The 12,547-nt window shown below is 36.5% G+C and overlaps 2 protein-coding genes across 2 annotated transcripts in view; one reads left to right on the plus strand and one right to left on the minus strand.

Moving 5' to 3' along the window:
- Positions 1-3,383, minus strand: part of Smp_176170 (hypothetical protein) — a gene marked incomplete at both ends in the record, with an annotated part of 30,779 nt that extends 27,396 nt beyond the window's left edge. Inside the window, one exon of the mRNA XM_018798277.1 lies at positions 3,198-3,383. Coding sequence (XP_018653234.1) covers positions 3,198-3,383 — 186 coding nt within the window. The remainder of the gene's footprint in view (positions 1-3,197) is intronic.
- A 4,566-nt stretch (positions 3,384-7,949) lies between these two features.
- Smp_154260 (venom allergen-like (VAL) 26 protein) lies at positions 7,950-10,676 on the plus strand (the record flags this gene model as incomplete). Its single annotated transcript, XM_018798280.1, has 5 exons — positions 7,950-8,135; positions 8,726-8,865; positions 9,333-9,420; positions 9,767-9,861; positions 10,637-10,676. The coding sequence occupies 5 exons, from the start codon at positions 7,950-7,952 to the stop codon at positions 10,674-10,676; spliced, it is 549 nt and encodes a 182-aa protein (XP_018653237.1).
- Between the last annotated feature and the right edge of the window lie 1,871 nt (positions 10,677-12,547).

Below are 12,547 nucleotides of genomic sequence, written 5' to 3' on the forward strand. Positions count from 1 at the left end.
AACTACCGATATTTGAAAATACCATGGTAAAACTGAGTTACGTCTATTTGTGGGGTCTACTTTCACTATAATGAGTGGGGCTGTGACGTACCTCAGATTATTCCACTTAATGGTAGCTAGCAAATACTCCATGTTTATACAATTGATTGATCACCGGGTAGTGTTCAATGTCAGGTGCGTCAGTTCCTTGATCACTATTTCGTTCAAACAAGTGAAAATTGGAAAGTGATTTTATTTCAATTACGACTATGTTATAAATTCATCCATTTGTGGTAATACAGAAGGTAGCTTACACTAGAATTACAGTATGCAGGAGTAAAGCTTATGCATGTGAAAGAAAGCTATGTCACTGACTAATGTGTGGACAGAAATGGATGTCGGTAGTAAGCAGATACACAACTGGCAACGAATTAATTACTGGCAATAAGACATTGGTCAACGGACACTCCGGTCACACAGTAACAAAACGTGGAAATCAAAAGACATCAAGAATTAGTTTGATATTCAAAGGATTGTTATTTTGAAAAGATAACTTCAATTGAAAACAAACATACGAATTGGGCGATTTTCACCGGTGTACAGGAGTGATACGATATATGAAATGCAAAAAAGACAATTGCAATAATGATTGATTTCGGTACACAACAATTCTTCATGTTGTTCTGTACAGTGGGCGTCCAGGGTAATTGCCTCTGAAATCAGGTAAGAGAAATGAGACTTGAGTAAGTGAATTGACACGATGAGACTTAGTTCATCAGTGATTTTCTCATGTTGATTTATTATTATTGTGATTAAAGTTGAAACATCCACACATATTCACACTGGTTACAATCAAAATCATCAACAATTGTTGATGATATTCATGAAACTACTTGTAGATATCAGTAGGCAGATTATACGTAGAAATTTGAAAGGAGATATTCATCATCATGTCAAACACTGTGAAATATGAGTAATGGAAAATCCATTCTCATATTCATATGAATTCAATTGATTGTAAAATATGGTGAAATTCATAGTCACAAGAGTTGATTTCGTTCAACAATGAGTACTTTGTTGATGACCACTGATTCATCGTCAATTACGTTACCATTCAGTTACATTCAGTTACGTAACTACAACAGATGAAATATGATTTGAGAGACTGACCAACTACAGTCCTAATCATAATAGGGAAGATTCAAACAAATAATATCAACTGAATGAATGATTTACGTTGGTTTACAAAAATAGGCAGTTGTTGTCACGGAATTAAAGATGCTAGGCAACAATTTCCAGGATAACAAATGTTTGTTTAGGTAGCAACGAGAATTTGTGCACACAAATAGATGTAGAGTGTATGAGCAATATTGGTAAACAACATCCAAATCGAACTCCACTACAAACAACATCCGATCAGAACGCAATTATACAGGGAAGCTCAGGTCACAAATCAGTCAAGCAAATAGAAATGATCTTGATTATGACTTACCCAGGACCATAGTTACACACAATACTTAGTCCGTATGGGAAATTCGGACAGTCCGTAACACCACATCCAACATCCGTAGTGTCTTCCCAAACAAGCTGCAATGAACAAAAGGACAGTCAGCTAGTGAGTAGTGTGTTGGAAGAGAACACAGTCACATAACTCGTTCACATAAATCAACAGTCAAAGATCACAACGATGAGAAAGAATTGGTTTGTTGGACAGAGTGTAAATCGTCTTTCTAACACAGACAAGAAGCGTGCTAACGAAAACTGCAACATTTACAATTTGTGTGAATGTGACAACGGATAGTTGGATACTACACGTAGCTATGTCAGACTGCTTCATGAAACGACCACAATATCACTACTAACCAGTGTCTATACGATTTTGTCTGAAGTAGTTACTTCAACAAGAATGCTTTGTTGTTGTGTTAATGCTTACCTGAGTATAATGACCACACTGACCCATACGACAGGTTCTCGTGTAGAAGTCATAATTATTGTATTCGTCCAACCATAATTGAAATCCGCTTGATAGAAATGAACAAACAATAGCAAACAATCGAAACATGAATCGAAACATTAGGAAAATGAGCAGTCAATTACAAGAATATTATCACATATTTAAATGTGAAGAAGAAGAAGAATAAGGATCTCACTACACAGGTGTGCACGTCAATGAATATCATGTGATTATCACACACTGATTAACTGTGATGATGATGATACCCATCGACTGTGGATATTTGATTTAGTAAATCATGGTATATGAGATATTTGACAGTTCACCGTTTCCCTGTTCCACACAGATGTGAGTACATTTTCGACAAGCATGTGAATATCTGGATACGAAATCCAGATTATCTCAACACACAAACTACATCGTTGATCTATGTCGATTAGATCAATATAACACTTCTGTGAATGCAGAACACATGCTTACAAGTTTATGAGTTGAACACATTCATATAGTTAACACAATGTATATGACACTTACGTTTTGATGTCTGTCGCACCGGCCCAATTCTGTCCAACATATTGGAATTCCGGTATTTGACGATCAGCATTTGTATCATGTCCAACACGACATTGATCAGACAGAATTTGTGCTTTCCTTTCCAATTCCACATTCCATTTCTGTAAACATTTGGTCAATTAATGAGCAAATCAATCGGTTATTCAGTCAATTGATGATGTTATCATTGCTTTATTTACGTAAAATCGATGGGGCAAATGAAGTAGTATCAAATGTGACTCGTTGTCATCAGTGCCGTCACCTTGACGTGACATAATTAGGAGATTTTCGTTTTGTCAACTAGTCAGTCAGAAACTGTAACAAATTGTTTGTGTGTTATGAGTTCATGTGAACCATGTGAACGAAGTTCCTTTGCCTATCACGCACCATTCTCTCCAACCTTCATATCACTAACCACACTCACTCAAACACAAACAAATACACAGCTAAGAACACTGTCTACAACCACACAATGTTTTCGATCAGTGACTTATCTACTGAACAACACATTACACCATCAGCTTCATTTCGGTTGTCAAGAGAATAATACCTGTAGTCAACCACAATCAACCACCTTCTCTCTCTCTCTCTAGCTCTCTCATCTTTGATCTCTGTTCACAGTGAGACTAGTCGAAGCGTACACTGAAATCAAATTGTCTCAATCGAAACATAATTACTCAGAACACTCAAGTTAAACAATCATTCTACTCACCAGTGGTTTTATGGAGACTGCTATCGGTTGTCCAAATAGCTGACCATTTCGAACAGCTTGTCTTGCTTCATTGTGAAGAGTTAACAATTCATTTCTCATCGCATCATCCAATTTCGCATGAACACAGCAACACACAAGTAAACACAGCAACAACACGACTGATGAAAAATCGGAATTGGAAGACATTTCGATGTGACCAGAATTTCACAGCTTATCTGTCTTGTTTAATCACTTGTTTACTCTAGCATATATATACACACAGTGAGATCTGGTTAATCAAAATAAGTCATGGTGACTAGACTAAACTAAACACTCATAAGTGTCAATTTGTCTTATGAATGTGGGATTATATTTGTGCAGAATATTAATCATCGTGTAATCAGGTATGAATCAGTAGGCTAAAGGGAGGTGTCTACATAAGACGATGGTATTGAGAAAATCTTGATTGAAGTTTACTCATAGGGTTTGTACAATAATGTGGGAATGATTATCAGTTTGTGGGATTATGATTCACGAGTGACTCATGCTTCGTGACAAAACACAACATTGACTGATAATCCCATGAAATTTTATTCAGATTTTGCTGTCTTGTAATTAAGATTGTGTAATGTGTGATATTGGCAGTTATGTGGAGTGACGTGTTTTGTCGTTTTTAGTCGATATCAAGTGATAGCATGTGTGGTTTGAGTTGATGACAGCTGACTGACTCGTCTAGTTGGATGCACGAATCGTGATACGATTTGGACACCTCACAAACCACATTTCTCCCATTGATGTTGAACGGATGTGGCTTGTTGAAGTCGATTGATGTTTTCGTGGATGAATGCAGAGTGAAATCGACCAACACGATGGCATGTGGAACATGAGATTTTCCCCATGTATATGATATTTTAGGGAATGAATTAGATTCAACTCCCATTTACTAATGTTCGTTTCACAGGATACAAGTTCTCGATGAGATGTGGCATCGAAATTCGATGTTGATTTTCACTGAATATGTGACAATCGTAGTATGTGTTACAGATATTGCTTTCTCACATTTTGGGCGTCAAGCAATTGCAAAGTGAAGATATGAATCAATGATGCTGAACTGATTTTCTGTCTCATTTCAGCACATTGTGTAATCGATAATTCAACCCTTAGTATCCTAGTAATCATATGCGGAACCGAATTTATGAATGAATGTATTCTATTAATTGAATAAATTATTTTGAAATTGGCCCTCTGGAATCAATGTTCACAGTGTAGTTATGATTGCTTGTCAAAAGGACTACTGAATTGACTGAAAACCACTCGATTGTTAAGCTTCTGAACTTGTTCAAATTTTGTCGCTAGGCTTAATTCTGATGGTACACTCTGTTTTTGTATCGAAGATAGAATTTCGAGGTAATTTTCTATGGAAACCTCATCAAAATGGAGTATGAGCAGGAAAAAAAAGAAAACAGTCTTCTGTTGAATTATTATTTTCCCGTAAAATTTGAAACGTTGGAATTCCTATTGTGTTTTGAATTATTATTTACTCAATATAAACAAAGAGAAAAGCAAGACTCTCCGATACAATACAATATGCACCAATCAAATTACACTTGACGGAGAAGCTTTGGAAGATGTGGAAACCTTTACATACCTGGGCAGCATCATTGATGAACACGGTGGATCACATGCAGATGTGAGGGCAAGGATCGGCAAAGCAAGAGCAGCATACTTACAACTGAAAAACATCTGGAGCTCAAAACAATTGTCAACCAACACCAAGGTTAGAATTTTCAATACAAATGTCAAGACAGTTCTACTATATGGGGCGGAGACGTGAAGAACTACGAAAGCCATTATCCAGAAGATACAAGTGTTTATTAACAGCTGTCTACGCAAGATACTTCGGATCCGATGGCCAGACACTATCAGCAACAAGTTACTGTGGGAGACAACAAATCAGATTCCAGCGGAGGAAGAAATCAGGAAGAAGCGCTGGAAGTGGATTGGGCACACTTTGAGGAAATCACCTAATTGCGTCACAAGACAAGCCCTCACATGGAATCCTGAAGGTCAAAGGAGAAGAGGAAGACCAAAGAACACATTACGCCGAGAAATAGAGACAGACATGAGAAGAATGAACAAGAACTGGATAGAACTAGAAAAGAAGGCCCAGGACGGAGTGGGTTGGAGAAAGCTGGTCGGCGACTATGCTCCGTTGGGAGTAACAGGCGAAAGTAAGTAAGTAAGTGAGTTAAGATATCATACAATCAAATTTGTATTACAGTTTTCCTATGGATGTGGAATGTAACTTGTTTGCTATCATATTCAGGTTGATGCGAACCGGTAATCAATAACAAGTAAACAAGTGAATGCATACTGAGAAGCTGTAATATGTCGATTACAATGAACGGAGTATTTTTAACCAGTATTTGATAATGTTTATATCAATTATATGTACAACAAATAAACACAAGTAGAAACGTTTACATACACGATACTGAACGAATAGAAATTAGGAAAACAGAAAATATTTCCGTGCCTATTCTTGAAATCAATCAATTTTTAGTAGACTTCGAGGTACTGCATAAACTATTGGTGTACTCACACTGTGACCACGAAAAATTGGCGCCGTCCACCAATGCATATTATACTGGTATACACTTAATAATACGTCACAGTCAGTCAGTTCAGTTCAGTCAGTCAGACAGACAGACAGACAGCACATAACAGCGCACAGTCCATTTCAGACACGTGTTGGCTTATATATGCACGAACTATCAGATCCCACAGAACACCAACATCAAATCAAACTCTAAACACGATCATGTTATATGCAGAATTGGTGCATATGAACAAAGTATGACTCTTTAGCAATAACTATTAAATGTCATAACGTACAACAACAGATGGTAGTTTCTCTGGAATGAGTATAAAGATCTAACACTTGGGTCATCTACTAATTAAACAATGAAAGTGTGAACAATGAGAATGCGAATAAACTTAATTAAAGGTTCTCACTACTTCAATCCTCTTTCCGCTGTAAAATACTTTCACACTACACGCTAATATCTACTTTGCCACAGAGACGCACGACGACGTTTTCTGGAAATCACGACTTATCAACATGTATAGACTTACTTTCTTTTTATTACCGTTTAGCGTTTTGTGCTTACTTGATGGTGTCGGTCATCTCAAATATTACGATTTCATTTTATCGCATATTACAAGCAATACTAAATTCACGTGCTGTAATTTCAAATAATGTATTTTTCCTTAAACATAACCAACTACATGGGCATTAATTCGAAACTATAGTTTATGAACCTGGAGAGAGTTTATTGAAAAGAATAATCTTCGTACAAATCTCATAATGGCCTGCATATGAGTCATGAAGCAAGATATTTATTGAATGATGTAAGCTAATCAATCTATATTTCAAAAAAGGTATTTCTAATGACGTTTGAGAACGGATAATGTTCAGGAGAATTGTATTTATTTGATATATATTTCTCTAAACACGAAAAGTTTAATAAGCATCTGGTATTTTTGCATATTAAACATCTTCACTGTGGATTTGATAACCATTATACATATTCATTTGCACACAGTTGTGCAATGAAATAGACAACAGATAGTGGAACATACATATATTACTGCATCAAAACACATCTCAATGGAGACAATGGAGATCAGAAATTCACCTGTTTGTCAGCAAGTAAATCAATCAGTTGATCATTCCCGTATCACATAATTCTGTTCGTTTCAATTAATAGAATACATTCATTCATAAATCCGGTTCCGCATATGATTACTAGGATACTAAGGGTTGAATTATCGATTACACAATGTGCTGAAATGAGACAGAAAATCAGTTCAGCATCATTGATTCATATCTTCACTTTGCAATTGCTTGACGCCCAAAATGTGAGAAAGCAATATCTGTAACACATACTACGATTGTCACATATTCAGTGAAAATCAACATCGAATTTCGATGCCACATCTCATCGAGAACTTGTATCCTGTGAAACGAACATTAGTAAATGGGAGTTGAATCTAATTCATTCCCTAAAATATCATATACATGGGGAAAATCTCATGTTCCACATGCCATCGTGTTGGTCGATTTCACTCTGCATTCATCCACGAAAACATCAATCGACTTCAACAAGCCACATCCGTTCAACATCAATGGGAGAAATGTGGTTTGTGGGGTGTCCAAATCGTATCACGATTCGTGCATCCAACTAGACGAGTCAGTCAGCTGTCATCAACTCAAACCACACATGCTATCACTTGATATCGACTAAAAACGACAAAACACGTCACTCCACATAACTGCCAATATCACACATTACACAATCTTAATTACAAGACAGCAAAATCTGAATAAAATTTCATGGGATTATCAGTCAATGTTGTGTTTTGTCACGAAGCATGAGTCACTCGTGAACCATAATCCCACAAACTGATAATCATTCCCACATTATTGTACAAACCCTATGAGTAAACTTCAATCAAGATTTTCTCAATACCATCGTCTTATGTAGACACCTCCCTTTAGCCTACTGATTCATACCTGATTACACGATGATTAATATTCTGCACAAATATAATCCCACATTCATAAGACAAATTGACACTTATGAGTGTTTAGTTTAGTCTAGTCACCATGACTTATTTTGATTAACCAGATCTCACTGTGTGTATATATATGCTAGAGTAAACAAGTGATTAAACAAGACAGATAAGCTGTGAAATTCTGGTCACATCGAAATGTCTTCCAATTCCAATTTTTCATCAGTCGTGTTGTTGCTGTGTTTACTTGTGTGTTGCTGTGTTCATGCGAAATTGGATGATGCGATGAGAAATGAATTGTTAACTCTTCACAATGAAGCAAGACAAGCTGTTCGAAATGGTCAGCTATTTGGACAACCGATAGCAGTCTCCATAAAACCACTGGTGAGTAGAATGATTGTTTAACTTGAGTGTTCTGAGTAATTATGTTTCGATTGAGACAATTTGATTTCAGTGTACGCTTCGACTAGTCTCACTGTGAACAGAGATCAAAGATGAGAGAGCTAGAGAGAGAGAGAGAAGGTGGTTGATTGTGGTTGACTACAGGTATTATTCTCTTGACAACCGAAATGAAGCTGATGGTGTAATGTGTTGTTCAGTAGATAAGTCACTGATCGAAAACATTGTGTGGTTGTAGACAGTGTTCTTAGCTGTGTATTTGTTTGTGTTTGAGTGAGTGTGGTTAGTGATATGAAGGTTGGAGAGAATGGTGCGTGATAGGCAAAGGAACTTCGTTCACATGGTTCACATGAACTCATAACACACAAACAATTTGTTACAGTTTCTGACTGACTAGTTGACAAAACGAAAATCTCCTAATTATGTCACGTCAAGGTGACGGCACTGATGACAACGAGTCACATTTGATACTACTTCATTTGCCCCATCGATTTTACGTAAATAAAGCAATGATAACATCATCAATTGACTGAATAACCGATTGATTTGCTCATTAATTGACCAAATGTTTACAGAAATGGAATGTGGAATTGGAAAGGAAAGCACAAATTCTGTCTGATCAATGTCGTGTTGGACATGATACAAATGCTGATCGTCAAATACCGGAATTCCAATATGTTGGACAGAATTGGGCCGGTGCGACAGACATCAAAACGTAAGTGTCATATACATTGTGTTAACTATATGAATGTGTTCAACTCATAAACTTGTAAGCATGTGTTCTGCATTCACAGAAGTGTTATATTGATCTAATCGACATAGATCAACGATGTAGTTTGTGTGTTGAGATAATCTGGATTTCGTATCCAGATATTCACATGCTTGTCGAAAATGTACTCACATCTGTGTGGAACAGGGAAACGGTGAACTGTCAAATATCTCATATACCATGATTTACTAAATCAAATATCCACAGTCGATGGGTATCATCATCATCACAGTTAATCAGTGTGTGATAATCACATGATATTCATTGACGTGCACACCTGTGTAGTGAGATCCTTATTCTTCTTCTTCTTCACATTTAAATATGTGATAATATTCTTGTAATTGACTGCTCATTTTCCTAATGTTTCGATTCATGTTTCGATTGTTTGCTATTGTTTGTTCATTTCTATCAAGCGGATTTCAATTATGGTTGGACGAATACAAGAATTATGACTTCTACACGAGAACCTGTCGTATGGGTCAGTGTGGTCATTATACTCAGGTAAGCATTAACACAACAACAAAGCATTCTTGTTGAAGTAACTACTTCAGACAAAATCGTATAGACACTGGTTAGTAGTGATATTGTGGTCGTTTCATGAAGCAGTCTGACATAGCTACGTGTAGTATCCAACTATCCGTTGTCACATTCACACAAATTGTAAATGTTGCAGTTTTCGTTAGCACGCTTCTTGTCTGTGTTAGAAAGACGATTTACACTCTGTCCAACAAACCAATTCTTTCTCATCGTTGTGATCTTTGACTGTTGATTTATGTGAACGAGTTATGTGACTGTGTTCTCTTCAAACACACTACTCACTAGCTGACTGTCCTTTTGTTCATTGCAGCTTGTTTGGGAAGACACTACGGATGTTGGATGTGGTGTTACGGACTGTCCGAATTTCCCATACGGACTAAGTATTGTGTGTAACTATGGTCCTGGGTAAGTCATAATCAAGATCATTTCTATTTGCTTGACTGATTTGTGACCTGAGCTTCCCTGTATAATTGCGTTCTGATCGGATGTTGTTTGTAGTGGAGTTCGATTTGGATGTTGTTTACCAATATTGCTCATACACTCTACATCTATTTGTGTGCACAAATTCTCGTTGCTACCTAAACAAACATTTGTTATCCTGGAAATTGTTGCCTAGCATCCTTAATTCCGTGACAACAACTGCCTATTTTTGTAAACCAATGCAAATCATTCAGTTGGGATTGTTTGTTTGAAACTTCCCTATTATGATTAGGACTGTAGTTGGTCAGTCTCTCAAATCATATTTCATCTGTTGTAGTTACGTAACTGAATGTAACTGAATGGTAACGTAATTGACGATGAATCAGTGGTCATCAACAAAGTACTCATTGTTGAACGAAATCAACTCTTGTGACTATGAATTTCACCATATTTTACAATCAATTGAATTCATATGAATATGAGAATGGATTTTCCATTACTCATATTTCACAGTGTTTGACATGATGATGAATATCTCCTTTCAAATTTCTACGTATAATCTGCCTACTGATATCTACAAGTAGTTTCATGAATATCATCAACAATTGTTGATGATTTTGATTGTAACCAGTGTGAATATGTGTGGATGTTTCAACTTTAATGATAATCATAATAAATCAATATGAGAAAATCACTGATCAACTTAGTCTCATCGTGTCAATTCACTTACTCAAGTCTCATTTCTCTTACCTGATTTCAGAGGCAATTACCCTGGACGCCCACTGTACAGAACAACATGAAGAATTGTTGTGTACCGAAATCAATCATTATTGCAATTGTCTTTTTTGCATTTCATATATCGTATCACTCCTGTACACCGGTGAAAATCGCCCAATTCGTATGTTTGTTTTCAATTGAAGTTATCTTTTCAAAATAACAATCCTTTGAATATCAAACTAATTCTTGATGTCTTTTGATTTCCACGTTTTGTTACTGTGTGACCGGAGTGTCCGTTGACCAATGACTTATTGCCAGTAATTAATTCGTTGCCAGTTGTGTATCTGCTTACTACCGACATCCATTTCTGTCCACACATTAGTCAGTGACATAGCTTTCTTTCACATGCATAAGCTTTACTCCTGCATACTGTAATTCTAGTGTAAGCTACCTTCTGTATCACCACAAATGGATGAATTTATAAAGTACATGTAAATGAAATAAATTCACTTCACTTTCCAATTTTCATTTGTTTGAACGGAAAAGTGATCAATTTCATGTGTTTCAGGTGCCACCCAGTGACCAATCAATTGAAAATACATCTGATCCCTAAAGGAGGTCAGTCACGGCTCGGATAACTCAGTGGTAAACTCTCTGATTGTGAAACATGGTGATATGGGATCGAATCAGTCAGGTAGCCTTAGTCCCCTCAAGATTACAGGTAGACCTTACTGACGAGTGCTAAGTAGCACAAAACCTAGGTCCAAGAACTCCTGTCGACCACCTACAACTACCATCCCATCTCAACATAGTGCACGCAATGTCGATTCACCTAGACTAGTGGTCACATTGCAACGTGGTCGATAGAATTCGATCTGCACCAAGAACGAACTGACACACATGACATTGACCACTATCCAGTGATCAATCAATTGTATAAACATGGAGTATTTGCTAGTTACCATTAGGTGGAATAATCCGAGGTTTGTCTCAACACCACTCATTATATTGAAAGTAGGAGTGCGGAAACATGAAGTCAAATGTCGAGTTTCATGACAAGGTGATATCGAATGTATAAATGTTGAGAGCAATAAGATAATTGAAGGACTACTTTCTTTCCACTTCGAAATCCTGTTTCTTCACATTCGACCCCACAAATAGACGTAACTCAGTTTTACCATGGTATTTTCAAATATCGGTAGTTGATATTTCTGTCATGTCGGAAGTCAGTATGTTTGAATTCTTAGTACACAGAGAGTTTATCTTACAGTTGTGTTGTGTAACAGCTTCCCTGATCTGTCGTTAGTAATGAAAACATTTCTTGTCAGTCATTATGTGTGCTTCTTAGTAGAAGCAGCATAACTCAAAGACTATCTATGTCTTGTATATACTTCTATCTCTTTTCCATTCAATGCATTATTAAATAAACGACACTCGATAATCAATACGACAATACTCTACGCTTCATACACTAACAATAGACTAGATAATACATTTTGGCATATCACACTACGATACTAGGTTCGAGATAATTGGCCAGCAGTCTAGATCACTGTTGACATAGACGAACCAGATAATAGAGACAGTGGTTTATTCACACACAGTGAACACAGAGTGGTAATCAACGAATAACAGAAAGGAATTCACAATGTTTCATTGTGCATAATACGTTTAGGAATGCTGATTATCTATCTTTGTCTTAGTTAATCAAATCATATCAGTTCCATATGTTGACCTAAATAATTGATATTTTTGTGAAACAAATTTGTGGTCATTTCACGACACATTTCACTGTAATCTGATATCGAGTGATGTAGTGAACAACTGTTGTGTATTACTTTGAAAATGCTACGACACAAATGTTATGAAAATCGAAATGACCCAATAGTTATGTCATCTTCGGCAATTTTATTTCCCTTCCAACTATTGAGAGAAAATACGAAATCTTTATTTT

The sequence above is a fragment of the Schistosoma mansoni genome, chromosome 6 (assembly GCF_000237925.1).
Source record: "Schistosoma mansoni strain Puerto Rico chromosome 6, complete genome".
NCBI classification, from domain to species: Eukaryota; Metazoa; Platyhelminthes; class Trematoda; order Strigeidida; family Schistosomatidae; genus Schistosoma; species Schistosoma mansoni.